The sequence below is a fragment of the Anolis sagrei genome, chromosome 6 (assembly GCF_037176765.1).
Source record: "Anolis sagrei isolate rAnoSag1 chromosome 6, rAnoSag1.mat, whole genome shotgun sequence".
Taxonomy (NCBI): Eukaryota; Metazoa; Chordata; class Lepidosauria; order Squamata; family Dactyloidae; genus Anolis; species Anolis sagrei.
This window is the reverse complement of record NC_090026.1, coordinates 39,033,103-39,048,594: the sequence shown is the minus strand read 5'-3', so window position 1 is coordinate 39,048,594 and position 15,492 is coordinate 39,033,103. Positions and strand designations below refer to the sequence as shown.

The 15,492-nt window shown below is 40.1% G+C and overlaps 1 protein-coding gene across 1 annotated transcript; it reads right to left on the bottom strand.

The window, feature by feature from the left end:
* Positions 1-1,095: 1,095 nt before the first annotated feature.
* LOC132778249 (keratin, type I cuticular Ha6-like) lies at positions 1,096-8,789 on the bottom strand. Its single transcript, XM_060781018.2, has 7 exons — positions 8,014-8,789; positions 6,453-6,535; positions 6,133-6,289; positions 4,354-4,515; positions 3,532-3,657; positions 2,469-2,689; positions 1,096-1,495 (listed from the first exon to the last, which is right to left on the bottom strand). Exons 1-7 carry the CDS (start codon positions 8,446-8,448, stop codon positions 1,345-1,347), a joined length of 1,335 nt encoding a protein of 444 aa, XP_060637001.2. The 5' UTR covers positions 8,449-8,789; the 3' UTR covers positions 1,096-1,344.
* Between the last annotated feature and the right edge of the window lie 6,703 nt (positions 8,790-15,492).

Here is a 15,492-nt window from a genome sequence, read left to right as displayed (position 1 = left end):
TTCCCGCTGACCATGCCTAACTTGAATTATTCGTCCTTCTTCTCCATTAATACTGTAATTATTGTTAGTGGTAGTTATTTTTATATGTCTTCAAGTTGACTCTGATCTATGATAGCTCTATATTAAGGTTTTCTTGGAATAAATTATTCAGAGGTTTTCCATTGTCTTCTTCAAACTCTGAAAAAGCATGGCTTTTCCAAAATCACCAAGTGGGTTTTTACTATTCCCAATCCAAACCCTAGTCTCCTGGAACGACAAGATCTCATCATATGGAGCATTTTCTCCATTGTAGGACACTTTAAATCCATTTCAAGGATAAAGTGGCATGGAACCCATCAGATGAAATTTGCCTACTTCCGGCTGTCATCCATTGCCTTTCATGCTTGAAATGGAGCTGAAGCATACTGAAAGGAGGGAGTTCAGAACACGGGGAAAAAATCGTGCTCTGAGCCCCTGGCACATGTCAGAACCATTGCTAATGCCAAAAAACTCATGTGATGGGATTTGACAGCTTCATCCATGTTGATTTTTTTTTTCAGTGATGTGGAGGAATGGGTGTTCTTCACAACTTTGCCTTCACTGCTCTTTCTAGCTTTTTAACATAATACTGGTCTAATGTACAGAAAGAAAGCCTAACCGGAGGGGACCATGGCAAAGTTGTTTATAATTAATTGCACTGGTATAATGAAGGGAAGAAAAGCCTTCCAAGAGGGGATCAAGACAAAGGGGTTTATAATTTCACTGGTATAATGGAGGGAAGGAAAGTATGGGAAATACTTTTCATGGCAAAAGGGGTTTAAAATCCCTTGGACCCCCCCCCCCCCCAATGGGATGAGTTCCATAGTAATCTTGGCTTTCAGATATTGAAGTTTTCCCTGGTTTTTTTTTTTTAAGTAACATTGAGAGGCAGAGAAAAGGATTCCCCATGTTATGGTTCCAAATGTGTGATGGGAAGAAAGAACTTGAAATGGGATGATTGGGGATCTAATGGTACATTCCCTTTGCTAGACAGGCAGTCCCCAATGTTTTTCAAGGTCCATATTCCAACAATGATAAAATGAACCACAGCAAGAACCAATGTTTCATGCAGGAAAACAAAATCAAACCAAACTTTTATTAAGAATGCTATTATTTTATCCCAGAGGCTAAGAATATTACTGAAAGGAAGCCACTATTTTATTTGAAAAGGTTAATATATATGTACCAAAATATGGAAGACTGAAATCAATTCAAAGCAAAGTGGATATTAGCAACCAAGCTCCCTTGATATTTGCCACTGTGTGATTGAATGCTGAGTTCTTCTTTCTGCTGTGCTGGGTCAGTTTCATGTGGATATTTCCTGTTCTAGAGTGCTACATGCTGGACTTGTTCCCTAGAGGATATAACCTTTCCATCCTTAATCTCCTCTGTAATAGTGCGGATTTTCTTCGTGATATGAGGAGCTGGAGCAGAGACTGGTGGAGGACACTCTGGCACACTTGGAACTCTGGGAAACCTAAGAGCAAAGAAAACATGTGTTATTATTATCTAAGGCAGTGGTTCTCAGCCTGTGAGTCTCCAGATGTTTTTGGCCTTCAAATCCCAGAAAGCTGGTGAACTGGCTGGGATTTCTGGGAGTTGTAGACCAAAACACCTGGAGACCCACAGGTTGAGAACCACTGATCTAAGAGACGACAAAGCACAGTGCAATCCCTATATCTGCAGGACAGGTACTCACTATTTTATCACACACACATACCCCCCCCCCCGCCCTCTAGACATTTTCTAGGTCAATGTATCCACCAGAAGTTGACAATAGAGTTTTTCTGGAAGATCTAGAAATGCTACAGAGTGCTTTATCTAGGTATTTTTTTAGATCCTGCAATGCAATTCTGTTCTGTGCTTCTGCTGGAAAGCATTTCCATAGGGTGCTGTTTCACATATCCAAAGTAAGTTTGGGAACATATGCCCTATAGATATGGGGATCATACTGCATGTTTAAATATGGATTACACCGATTTCAGTTTTTAAATTGGAAGATTCCATCTCCTAAGTCTAAACTAGCTGTGGAAATCTGCTGCCAAGTCAGGATGAGTTTTGCTCCTCCAGCATAGCTGAAAAAGGTTCCCTTTTTGGACTACAACACCCAGAATCCTCTAGCCAGAACAGCTATTGTCCAAGGGGGTTTGCTGCTTCCCATGTCAGTGGGCTGGTTAATCTATTCCAGGTTTTTTCTGATCTTTAAAGAAAGGGTGCTAACTTATTTTGAGGTTAGGGTTCAGCATCATGGCTTTTAAACTAAAATCAAGGTTTCATTCACTATCCTAGTGACATGGAAGTAAATAGCAGGTTATGGAACTGGTCACATTGACTTGGAGTTTCTAGGAATCATAGTCCAAAGCATTATTTTAAGTTCTACTCCTCAATGAGAATTAAAGAAATGTTCACAACCTATACATTTATGCCCTATGCATTTTAGTTACACATACTTGTGGTCTTCTCCCTCCAGTAGACGCCTGTATGTTGAAATCTCTGCTTCCAGGCGAGTCTTGACATCCAGGAGAATCTTGTATTCATGGTTTTGCCGTTCCATATCATTCCGGAGGTCACCCAACTGGACTTCTATGGTGCTGATCACACATTGGAGCTGCGCTAGTTGGTTGCTGTAGCGGGCTTCAGTTTCATGCAGGGTGCATTCAAGAGCATTTTTCTAAGTGGAAAGAAAAGAGAACTGAATAATTTCCAGAAGGAGACCTGAATGCTGGATTCACACTACCGAATTACAGCAGTTTGACACCATATTAACTGCTATGGCTTCATGCTATAAAATTATGGGATTTATAGTTTGTAAGATACTTACCCTTCTCTGTTAGAAAGCTTTGGTGTCAGAACAATGATTCCTTAGAATCTAAGGAGATATGGCAGTTAAAGGGCTTCAAACACCTATCATTCTGCACTGTCAGCAAATGTGTCTCAAAGTGAAATAATTGGAATGCAGTTCAGTGAAGCGTCAATCTTATGACACTATAAAATTATAATACTGTTATTCCACTTTAACTTTCATGGTTCAATTCTATGGAATCCTTGAAGTTACAGATAGGGAAGGGCATTTAGAATTCCCTTCCAGAAAACTCTATTGTCTCTAGTTTGGGATGAGAGGACATGGGCCAGAAGCTGTTACTGAAGTTATAAATATTTCCATATAGGTAGCTGATGTAGAATATTGGCAACTATATTTTGCATAGTATTTTAAGTGCCAAGGCTCTCCTCCTTTCTTTGGAAGAGGAACAAACTGTAAATAGAGCACAACTCCCATATCCATGGGGTTAGTTCCTGGACTTTGCCTGAAAACAGGAAACCATGGATGACAGGGAAACGTATTATGAAGAACTTCCAGCTCCAGAATACTATGGTATCATTCTGGAAGACTGAGAAAATGACTGGAGATTACATATTTAGTGAGATATGGATATAAGAAACATGGGTACTGGTCTCATGGATAGGATGGTCATAATTTGCAGTTTGCACCCACAAATTATGTTGTAGACTTACCATGTTTTGCTGGGCATCCAGATCAATCTCAAGTGCTTGCATGGTGTGTCTCAACTCAATTATTTCTGACTGGCAATTCTGCAGCTCTTCATCACTGGAGAGTACCTGTTGGTTCAACTCTTCCATCTAAATCCCAAAACAAAAGTAAAAGAAAGTGGAAGTGAAAGAGAGGAAAATGAGTTGTCCTTTGTGGCTATTTGGACAAATCTTCTCAAGAAAGAGCCAATACAGTGTAATGGTCAGGATGTAGGACTCGTACTTGGCAGACTCAAATATACCCTATAATAGTTCACATATAAAAAGGGAAACAGATGTGGCCAAGTGACATCTGAGTGAGGTCAAAATGGCAAAACTTATTTAGTAAGGAAGAACATACCAGCTAGGAGAGGCTGCAGTACTTTGCTTTTGTCTGATACTACAGAGAAGAGGAAGGTTATGTTCTCCTCTTCACCCAATGAGTTAACTGATTGCAAACTACCTGTGCACTTTGAACCCAGTATGCACCAATTGAAATAAGCTGAAGGCAGATGGGGAAGCAGGAGAAGGAGAGAGAAACTAGGACATTTTAACAGTAACTGAAATGGTAGGATGGCAGAGTATTAAGCAGAAGTTTCTCTTCCAAACTGGGACAATTGGAGGGTATGTTGATTTTCCACAGAGAAATTAAATTCTTGGGAAACTTTAGTCTGGTTTCTTTATTTCAGCCTTTCCTATTTCAGAGCGATGAGGAACTATACATGTTCCATTGACTTCATTTAAAGAAAGGCAGACTATGAATGGAACTAAAAAAAAAGAATTAATAAGAAGAAATGAGATACCTACCTTGGAAGAGAACCAAGTCTCAACATCTCTGCGGTTTTTTTCAGCAAGGCATTCGTACTGATTCCTTATCTCACCCAGCATCTTGTTCAGGTCACAGGATGGAGCAGCATCCACCTCCACGTTAACCCTGGCCCCAAGTTTTGAACGCAAGGCATTCGCTTCCTGTGGGAAGGGAAAGTCTGAATTATATCAATACTTAGCAAATAAGGTTTGGTTTCAGTTAAACACAGATTTCTATTCTGAGGGCCAGGGTTTATTGCCATTGATAGTGCCTCAAACACAAGGCTTGATTTGAATCAGAGCACTTGGCTATTTCAGAACAGGCAGTAGATTTTGGGAACTGTGAATACTAGTTGATTTTTTTTCAACAAGCTCAGTGGTTCCAAACTTTTGGTCTTTCAACTCTCAAAAGTGCTACTCATATTGACCGATTGTCAGAAATTTTGGGAGCTGAAGTCCAAAACATCCAGAGAGCCAAACCACAGACCTAGGTCCTACCACTTTTCCTGACTTGATAGGGTTAAATGTGATTATAAATCCTTCCTGAGGGTAAAGTGGCAGCATCCAACATATCTCACCTTGTTGCTAATTATATTTTAAAGCACAGACCAGATGGCTATCTGTCGGGATGCTTGAATTCTGTGTTCCTTCATAGTAGGGGGTTGGACTCAATGGCCCTTGTGGTCTCTTCCAACTCATGATTCTATGATTCTATATGAACTTAGAAAAAAAAGGTCTGTGTAACATTAAAACCAGGCAGAAAAGAGAATGTTGATTTAGACATTTTTCCTATAGCAACAGAAGATAAATATTTCGGTAACAAGACATGCAAATCATGCCTGTATTTCCCTTCTAATAACCATTTGCAAAATGGACCACAAAAATGCAGGCGAGGAAAATCGCATGCTATAGCAAACACAATTGGGATAGCACCTCTTTTGAAATCATGCTAACTACATGCCTTATGGTCACCATTGGTTGCAAACAGCTAGAAGGCACACACTAATTCATATCTTGTTTGAGCCTAGGGAACTTATCAGATGTTCTTCTGGCTTTGTTTCCACGTGCTTAGGAAACAGAGCCCTATGGAAGTCCTACAGAGGACATAACATGAAGTGAGGGCACTTCCATTGGGAATTCATGGAGTTCCATTTCCTAAGCGCATTGAAAAGTAACCTGAAGCCCATCTTCAGGAATTGGGTGTTACCTAAATGAAGAATGTGGGGCAAAGACAGGGGAAAGATGGGTAAGTATGTGGATGGCTGTCCACCACTCTATGAGAAGGAACCTGCTTCCTCCCCACTCTGTCTGATGAAGTCCTAAGATAGAAGGAATTTCATAAACATGGATCACCTGAGAGTTCCTCTCTAAATGTCCTCTATTGTTCACCTCTGATGAACTGCTGTTATTACAGTGGTAGCATCAGCAGATCCTCAGCATAGTAATGAAAAAAAACTATCCATTCAATATAAAACAACAATATCCTCACATAACAGAGAGTATCAGCTGCAGATCTTTTTCCCCAATTATGTCCTGAGTCAGCAAGATCTGAAAGGGTGGTTGATGAGAGGGTGACTTGGAGATCTCTCATTCATAGGGTCACCATAAGTCAAAGCCAGATTGATGGTAGTAATAACATTAATTAAAAGTATACTAATGATAATAATTAATTAATAGAAGAGCATGGAAAGAAAGGTTGCAATTGATACATTTCATTCATTCATGAGCAAAGACTACCTTTCACCAAACATGGGATTCAAGGCAGCTACCTCCTCTTACCTCCTCATGGTTCTTCTTGAGGCAAAGGAGCTCCTCCTTGTGTGATTCAAGCTGAGCTTCCAGATCAGCCCGACACAAGGTCATTTCATCCAGAATTTTGCGCAGTCCATGGATGTCTGACTCAACACACTGGCGAAGAGCCAGTTCGGTCTCATACCTTTGGTACAGGAAATGATAAGATAAAACAATACACTCAGAGTAATTCTCTATTCCTTATTAAAATAATAAGTCACCTTTTTTTGGGAAGGAATGCTTTTAGCAAAACTTTTTCATTCTGAAGTATCAAGGGTCACTTCTTCTGCTGAATAGGAGTAACTTACTTGGTCCTAAAGTCGTCAGCAGCCAGCCGAGCATTGTCAATTTCCAAAACCAGCCTGGCATTTTCTGTCTTGGCACACAGGATCTGTGGAAAGAAAAAAATGGGGCTGCGAATTATTAATGTTTTGGAAAAAGTGTGACGCTACCATTTTTAGAGGGCAACATTATTGTTTTAGAGGTTCAGTCTGAAGGGAATGGCTCTTGGTTTCAGAAGACCATATGGATGAACTTGACCAAGGACACTAAGTGGGTTTATGTGAACCACTTTGAGTCCCAATTTTGGGGGGAAAGTGGGATGATATTTCCTGAATGATTGTGCTGGAATGGGAGAAGAATGGTCTGTTTGCAGTATATGAACCCCAAGGTTGTTTTTGATTCCTTACCTCCCAATTTTTGATTATTTTAAAATTCACAATATCTCCACACCTGCTCTAGGGGATATTAGGCTGGATTTTTACTGCAATAAAATCCAGTTCAAAGCAAATAATCAGGGATCAGACACTGTATTATATGCCAGTGTAGAAGGGGTCTTAAAAACAATTTCACAATGTTTCTTTCCACCCAGGTCGTTTTAGACCCAGTCACCCAGGACAAGTCATTGTTAATAATCAAAAAGGAAATTAAAAATGACATATTGTTTATGTCCTGGTCAGAAAAGGACTAATCTGGGCATTTATACACATAATTTGTCTCATTTTTTTAAAGGATAGCTTTTGGACAAAGATGGTGCAGTCAGTGATCAGGAGTGGATCAACCAGACAATTAGGCATTGAGATGGGTAGGTGAGAAGTTGGTTTCACATTCTTCAGTATAATTTAAAAACTTATTCATATCTCAATTATATGATGAGTAACTTTTAGCAAATTCTTCAAAATAAACATAGAAGGAAGCGGATTCACTGCATGGATGATTACATTGCAAGTTCTGGAACCAGTCTGGGGGAAGAGGGTGGCCTCAAACTGGTTCCAGGATGCACAGTATCTGCAGCTTAACATCCATGGAGAATGTCCTCGCCCCTCCTCCAACTCCCTCCAATGAAATATGCATGTATTCATCCAGAGCATTTTGGATATCCACACAGTGATTTGCATTTTGTTGAGTCACTTTTGCCATGTGGTTTATACTAAAGCATGCTGATACACATTAAGGGGTCTATTTCAGAGTATCCCCTGACTTTGAATATCCCAGTTTAAAGGTCTTAAAGGACACTGCAAGGTGTATTCGTAGTGTGCATTGCATAACCAATGTGCTTTCATGCTGCCATCAAATTGCATCAAATGATCAGTGAAGATGTGCCCACCGTTAGTAAGGCAACTGTGTCATGACTGCCAGCATCTCAAAAATGAGATGGCAAACTAATTCAGAACTAATGGATGAATACAGAGGAATTCCCACCCTTACTTTTATGAGCTATTATTTTTAAAATGGTTCTACCAAGAGTCAACATGTCTATTAATTACTGTACAAAAAATTACAACAGAAACGGTTTACCAATATGTAAATATATTGTGAAATATTATACATTTTAGGGATAATTAAATGGCGTAATGAAAGGAGCATTACCTGGTGTTGGAGTTCCTCAATAATCTTGTAATGTGAATGGAAGTCAGTGCTTTCATAGGGTGCTTGGCATTCATGCCATTCCCTGATCTTGCATTCCAGGTTAGCGTTGTCCTGCTCCAAGCATCTTACTCTCTCCAGGTAGTTTGCTAGCCGGTCATTGAGGCACTGCATCAGCTCTTTTTCATTGCAATTGAGGATTCCCTCATCATGCCAGCCATTACTTCCAGAAAGAAAAGGGGCAAAGGAAGCGTTTGGTGGGCAAATACTGGGCATGTAGTTCCCACATCCCAGCTTAATGGAAGACGAAGAAACACTCCTGCTGCCAAAAGCAGGCACTCGGCATGAGCCACCAGAATGAGCAGAAGAAATCCTAGTGAGACCACCACCTTTGACGGAACCAGAAGAGATGGTCCGAGCATAGTACTTGGAAGCCATAGCAATAAGTAGATGAGTGGAACTAGCTGGAGTTTGTTATTTTAGCAAATTTACAGGATAGCTCAAAAGCCCAAGTCACCCAAAAGTAAGCCTGTTATACCCCACTGGGATGTTTTTATACTCCACATATTGGGTGTTGGCAAATTACACAGGCTCTTTCTCTTGGGAAAGTTTGTGCCAGACTCTTTAGGAGCATTGAATGGCCTGTTGCTTTAATTGCCATTGGGAACAAACCTTCTCATTAAAACAGAAAGAGAGAGAGAGAAGCAGCTGAGATAAGTTGGGACTCATCACCAGTGATTCTTCACTATTTATGATGTTTGTTTTATAGCATCATCAAAGAGACCTTTCATCATAATTAGACTTCAGGCTTTGCTAGTGGAACAAGGTGATATTACTGGAAACTGGTCTTGGGACTCAGAGAGTTTTCAGTGTGTGCCTTGACCATCACAATAATAAACATATTTGTAAAATCCCATTGAATTTAGTGGATTATTTCCTAAATTACGTGAATAAATGCAACTTGCAAACTCATTAAATGTAGAACAAATAGAAATATCGGACATAGCCAGTTATCTAGAAAAGTGTGTATATGTGGGGGTCTCCTTCTCTGTATAACTTCAAAACAGCTAGCTCTAGGTGGGGTTCCTGCAGTGAATGGGAATAGTGTTTGAAGTCCAAGGTCTATGGGACTTCTTCTGATTCTGAGACTATAGCTGCTTCTACATAGCCATTTATATAATGGCACGTGGTTTTAAAAGATCAGATTCACTTTAGAGTGCCTAAACAGACACCCCCGAACTGGCTGGAGGCAGAGACTTGTTGAGTGTAAATCAATCCAATCCATTTTTCCCTCCTACCTCCTCTGACTGGATGTTCTGGTGGAAAACAGCTTCTCAGTGTTTGACTGCAGCAAAGCAAGGCAAGAGACATCAATCAAGTGTTCCTATGAAAATGGTGCGGTTTCCTTTCCAAAGAGGAGATATTTGTTTACATTCTGGCTGAACTGTGTATCTGGTTACTTTGACTGCTGCAGGGTTAGCCCTGTCTACATAAGTGCTCTGCATTTGGCATTCAGTTTCCTCTTGGGGATTGTTTATACACAAATAAGCTTCAATTGAGTTGATCCAAAATTTCCAGGGAGTCTTTTTATCACACTGTTTTCTCACAGGATTCATGTTGTAGATTGCATTGGGGATGTATGATTTGAAGACAACTTAAACTGCAACAAACTGGATCTTATTGTCTGTGTAGAAGGGCCCCAGATCCAACAATTCCAGATTTTTCCAAGGAGCCTTTTCCTAATAACAGCTGAACATATTTTTCTCCCTGAAACAAAAAGTAAGATGGTGGCCCCCTTATTATCCTTACAACAGAATTATAGCACTATTGCTCAACTGTAATTGCCATGGTTCCATCCTATAGAATCCTAGGATCAGTAGTTTAGGTGAAATGCATGGGAAATTCTCAGCCAAAAAAAATCCTCTAGTGTCCCTTCAAATTAAAAACTGCAGTATATTCTGCCACTTGAGGCTGCAAACCAGACATTCCAACATGGCATGAAAAATGTTGAGGAGGCTCTATATAAAAAATAAGCAAGCACATCTATCTTATTAGTATTCAAATTTGCTTCAATATTTAATAAACTGTAAAATTATATGTATACCAAAGAATTACGTTAAAATACATTTCTTTTTTATTTATTATCTGTAAAACACACCCATTTTATGTACCTATATTCCCAGGGTTATGTAAAACTTACTAGATAAAAAGGTGTCTGAACAGTTTAGGCCTTAAAAACATGTTTGCAAAAAGTCCTGAAATGTGAAAACTATTATAAATGCATGTTAGGGAGAAAACATTTGAATTAAATGGTTGTTGTTATTGTTTGTCTCCAAGTCATTTCTGATTTAAGGTGTCTCTACGGTGATGTTATCATGGGGTTTTCTGGGGTGAAAAGTGTGACTAGCCTTTGTCCACCCAGTGGATTTCCATGGCCAAGTAGAAAACTGAACTTGGTCCCAAAGTCCTAGTTCAGTGCCCAAATCACTAAACTACACTGGCACCAGGAAATTTACATTGCCATTCCAATGGCAGGAAAGTCTGTTTCCAAATGGACCAAGAAAGTCAGGGAAGACGATGAAACAGTACCAGCAGTACTTCGCCTTTATATTAAAGTTTATATGCTTCTCATGATGGTAAAATTGCAGAGGTCTCTTAAATCTTTATAAGCTTCTCTCTTGAAATGCACAGATGCACAATTGCACATGTATTGCTCAAGTGGCAGATTGCCGAGCAATGCTAACAGGTTTGAGCATCAAAAGAAAGGAACAGGAGAAGAGGATAACTACCTTAGCCTTCTCATGGACAAACAAAAGCTGTAGTCAATTGGTCTGCTGCTTAACACTTTGATTCTCAGATCGTATGGATCACACCATGGATAAAGGCAGTTTTGAAACTGTCCCCTGGATTTATATGTTCAAGGTGAGTGTATCATTGTTTAAGCAGTCAAAATGGCTCCATTCATGCACAAGTAAAAGTCATCACTTGGTACAGTAGAGCCTTGCGGTTTACAGAATTACAGAAACTATGTCCCCATATTTGAAATCTTTTAGATATAAAACTACAATACACCGCTATAACTGTTTGATTTTACAACTGGATCTTGATTTCATCCATACCTTATTTTCCATTTTCAGGGTGTTCCATTAGTTTTACTCCTACAAGTACAGATATTCTCTACACAATATGGTTCCTTTCACGTCTCACACTCTCTGCTGTCTTCATTTTCCCTGTGTGTACATTATTCCTTTTTAATCTCAATGTATGATTTATCTTCTTGGCTGCCTACATAGTTGCAATTATATTTCCAGCTGTGAGCAACTGTAAAAGATGTTCCCCCAGATCTGAAGAACATATGGACATCTGCTCACATAATTTCCTTCCTTGATTTTTAAGACAATTTTGCTTCTGCTTCATACTGGGAAGCCTTGTAGGTTCCACTCAAAAGATGAATGTGAATGCCCTCTAACTCTATAAGTTTCCAGAACTGAAATCTTGGTTCCCCTATGATCTGGATCCATTGATTTGATCAATAAATTCACATACCCGTACAGAATATAGATGAGAAAATACTCCCAAAAGTCACCCTGTGGCATACGAAATAAAAACTAATGATGGTTTCTAGTGTTCTCTCCCAGTTATTACTATAGTGCAGCCTACCACCATCTTGGTGGTATTCCAAATAGTCAAAAAGTCCCACATTTGTGATAACAGCAGTATTGTCAGCCAAAAATTTGTTTTCATTTTGGATATGACTGTCATTGGATATGGCTACCATTTTGGATATGGCTACCATAGCAGTTCGAAAACATGTAAATATGAGTAGATCAATAGGTACTGCTTCAGCAAGAAGGTAACGGTGCTCCATGCAGTCATGCTGGCCAAATGACCTAGAAGGCATCTATGGACAACGCTGGCTCTTTTGCTTAGAAATGGAGAGGAGCACCATCCCCCGGAGTCAGGCACAACTAGACTTAAATTCAAGGGAAAACCTTTACCTGTACCTTTTACCATTCACAACTTCTTCAAATGTTAGTGCAACAAGTTACTTTATAAGTGATATATAACCACTCTTCTTCTCTTGGGTATGAAGAAACAATATATTAAAGGGAAAATGCATATGTTTGGATTAGACATTTTTATTCAAAAAATGTGCAAAAATGCATTTGGAATTTTCAGAGGGGTTCTCTCGCTCTAGTTTACTAAAATTGCAACCTGGAATAGGAATAAGATATTTAGAAATGGCAATGTTTTACAACATCATATCATAATCACAACCCATCATGCTAAAAGCCCTGAACAGTTCTGGCCCAATTTATTTGTCCAAACATATCTCCCGCTATGATCCACCTAGGACCCTAAGATCATCTGGGGAGGCCCTGCTTGTTGTCCCCCCATCATCGCAATCATGTTTGTTGGGGACAAGGGACGGGGCCTTTTCTGTGGTGGCCCCTCGGCTATGGAACTCCCTCCCAAGCAAAATTAGATCTGCTCCATCCCTCCTGACCTTTCAGAAGCAAGTGAAATCCTGGCTATGGGATCAGGCCTTTGCAGACTAGACTGACCTGCTGGCAAAGCGATGGTTTTAATGGACTTGATGGACTACTTTTAGGATGATGACTTAAATCGGTGACTGTTTGAATGTTTGAATGTTTTTATTCTTTTTTATATTGTTTTTATTTAAATTGTGTATTTGGCAATTTAATGTTGATGTGATATGTTTTAGATTTTTAGTGTTAGCATTGAATCTCCTCCTATTTTCTCCTCTTGTCCTTGACTTGCTGCCATTCTTGCAAATAGAATTAAAAATGCAAAAGTAGTTTTCATTAAATTTATTCAGCAGGGGGAGAGTATAGTGGCAGAATATTGCCCAGCTCCTGAGGAAGCTGATCCCATGGAGGGAAGCATTGATTGTGTGGCTTCTTTCCATTGCTTCCTATGACAACCCCAGCTCTGCTGTGGAATATTCACAGAACTCCGTTAGAAGTTCATCCATGTCATTTGGTGGGAGCCAGCAGGCTCCATAGATGACCTAGGGCTTAACCAGCGTATGCCACCAATTTAAGCCCTGTATGATGAGGTTGTTAATCTAAATGCAGTTGATAATCCAGAAATCATAGGTGCCCTGAAACAACGTGATTCACTTAAGTGTTGGTTTACTATTCAGTAACTTATCAATGAGTCTAATTAGGACTAGCTGTTGGACTTAGGCCTAAGAATTCAACACTACCACCTGGGGGCTGGTCCTGAATAATGTTTTAATCCTTTCTTATTTTGGGTAGAGGAGGCTGTTGAGTTGAGAAGACATCTTTTACGTTGCTTAGATTTATTAGTATGGTGGAATCATAAAAAGGCAGCCAGATGGCAACCTTGATGTGTGGGTTCTTGGTCTGACACCGCATTATATATTATACTACAGTGAAAAAACTGCCACATTATGGAATTACTTTTTAAATTGCCTTGCCTATTTGTTCAAACAAATCTCCCACCTTTATTGACATTTGGACAAGGCACTTCCCCTTCAAGAAAGTTTTACATGCAATTATCCTTTTTTAATAGAAAACAAATAATTGCCTGCCCTACTTTTTCAGGGGTGTTGGTTTTTATAGCTGTATTCTAGGCTCATTGCCAAAATAGCAAGTAATGAAAGTAGTTTAGTGGTTCTTTTATTTTTATATATAACAGCATAGGCTCATAGAATCAGACCGATCATCCAGTCCAACCCTCTGCCATGAAGAAGCATAAAATCAAAGCACTCCTGACAGGTGGTCATCTGGTCTCTCCTTATAAAATTCCAGAGGAAACTCTGCTTGAAGATCCTCAAATGAAAGACTATATTGCAAAGGACATAATACCTACAAGAACAGGGGATTTTAAGCAGACCTTAGAAAATCTAACTTAAAAAAAACCAAGCCTCTGTTTCTCTGCAATGTTTAAAAAGTAAGCCACAGTGGCCTTTTGCAGTTGTGACTGTTTATTTTCCATACCCTCAAACTGTCCTGATTTGTTTTTGAATAATCTCAATTAATTTTCTGTTGTCCCACATTTTCATTTAGTTTCCACTTCTTTTCTTCCTTTGTTCTCAGATTAATTCAATTGCTGCAAAGTGAGTTTAAAGTATAAAAGTAGTTTTCACCCAGTAAACTGAGGGCCCATCTAGAAGACGCAAAATGCAGGATCTGTCTCGGTTTTACCAAAGGTGTCCAAACCATGCTTTTGGTAAAACTGGATTAATGGGGAGTAAACTGGGTTTCCCTGGTTTAACTCTGCATTAATTAAATACCTGGTAAGATCTGGATCTGAAGGTAAGATCCGGGTCTAAACAGGTGTGGGCTCTGTGAACGGTTTGGGGCTAGCCTACCTGCATGACCGCATCTCCGTCTATGAACCCATGCGTTCACTTCGTTCATCTGGAGAGGCCCTGCTCGTGATCCCGCCTGCGTCGCAAGCGCGTTTGGTGGGGACACGAGACAGGGCCTTTTCTGTGGTGGCCCCCCGACTCTGGAACACCCTCCCCAAAGATCTTAGACAGGCTTTAGGTTTTTTTTGGGGGGGGGGGCATCCTGGAGCCTGAAAGACAGAGAGGATACCCTCCCCCTCAGTTTCAACTTTAGGCCCTAAAACCTGAATACAGCTGCCAGGCACAGAGCATGCTTGTAAAGTTCTCCTGGTTTGCTAAAATGGAGTGTGAGGAGAAGGAGGGAGGGAAGGGATTTCCCATGTTCCTCACATGTCTTTTTAGTGTGCCAAGAGAACTTTACAAACAGGCATTATTTATTTATTTATTTATTTATTGTACTTGTACCTCTCCCTTCTCACCCCGAGGGGGGACTCAGGGTGGCCTCACAGCAAGCACCATTCGGTGCTATCATAATGATAAAAACAATCAACAAATTCATTAAAACAAAACATTGAATAAACAGTTGTTAAAACACGCCAATTAAAATCTGGGTCCGGGTCAATTCATTGTAACTTTGAAATTGCTTATGTCTTCTTCATACAAGCTGCTGTTCAATGGTCAAATGCAAGGTCCCACAGCCAAGTCTTGAATTTCCTTCTAAAGGACAGGAGGGAGGTAGCCAATCTGATGTCTTTGGGGAGGGAATTCCACAGACGGAGAGCCACTGTTGAAAAGGCCCTGTCTCTTGTCTCCACCAATCACGTTTGCGATGGTGGTGGAATTGAGAGCAGGGCCCCTCCAGATGATCTTAAACTTTGTGATGATTTGTAGCAGGAGATACGTTCAGGCATGTAGTCATGCCTGCCACGCACTTTCAGGTATGTTTTAGGGCTCAGTTTGGGTCCGAGGGGTGGCTGACTCCTAACACAATTACAATCGGGATAGTATCTAGCCACCTGGGTGGGAAAATCCAAGGTTTGGGTTGTGGGTGGGTTTTTTTTCATGTCAGGAGTGACTTGAGAAACTGCAAGTTGCTTCTGGTATGAGAGAATTGGCCATCTGCAAGGATGTTGCCCAGGGGA

Bases quoted from the DNA above. Each gene is read 5' to 3' on its own strand.
- LOC132778249 (XM_060781018.2), bottom strand. From the start codon at position 8,448: ATGGCTTCCAAGTACTATGCTCGGACCATCTCTTCTGGTTCCGTCAAA. The intron at 6,536-8,013 runs GTAATGCTCCTT...TTCTTTCCACAG, and splicing joins TTGAGGAACTCCAACACCAG to ATCCTGTGTGCCAAGACAGA. The intron at 6,290-6,452 runs GTAAGTTACTCC...CCTGTACCAAAG, and splicing joins GCTGACGACTTTAGGACCAA to GTATGAGACCGAACTGGCTC.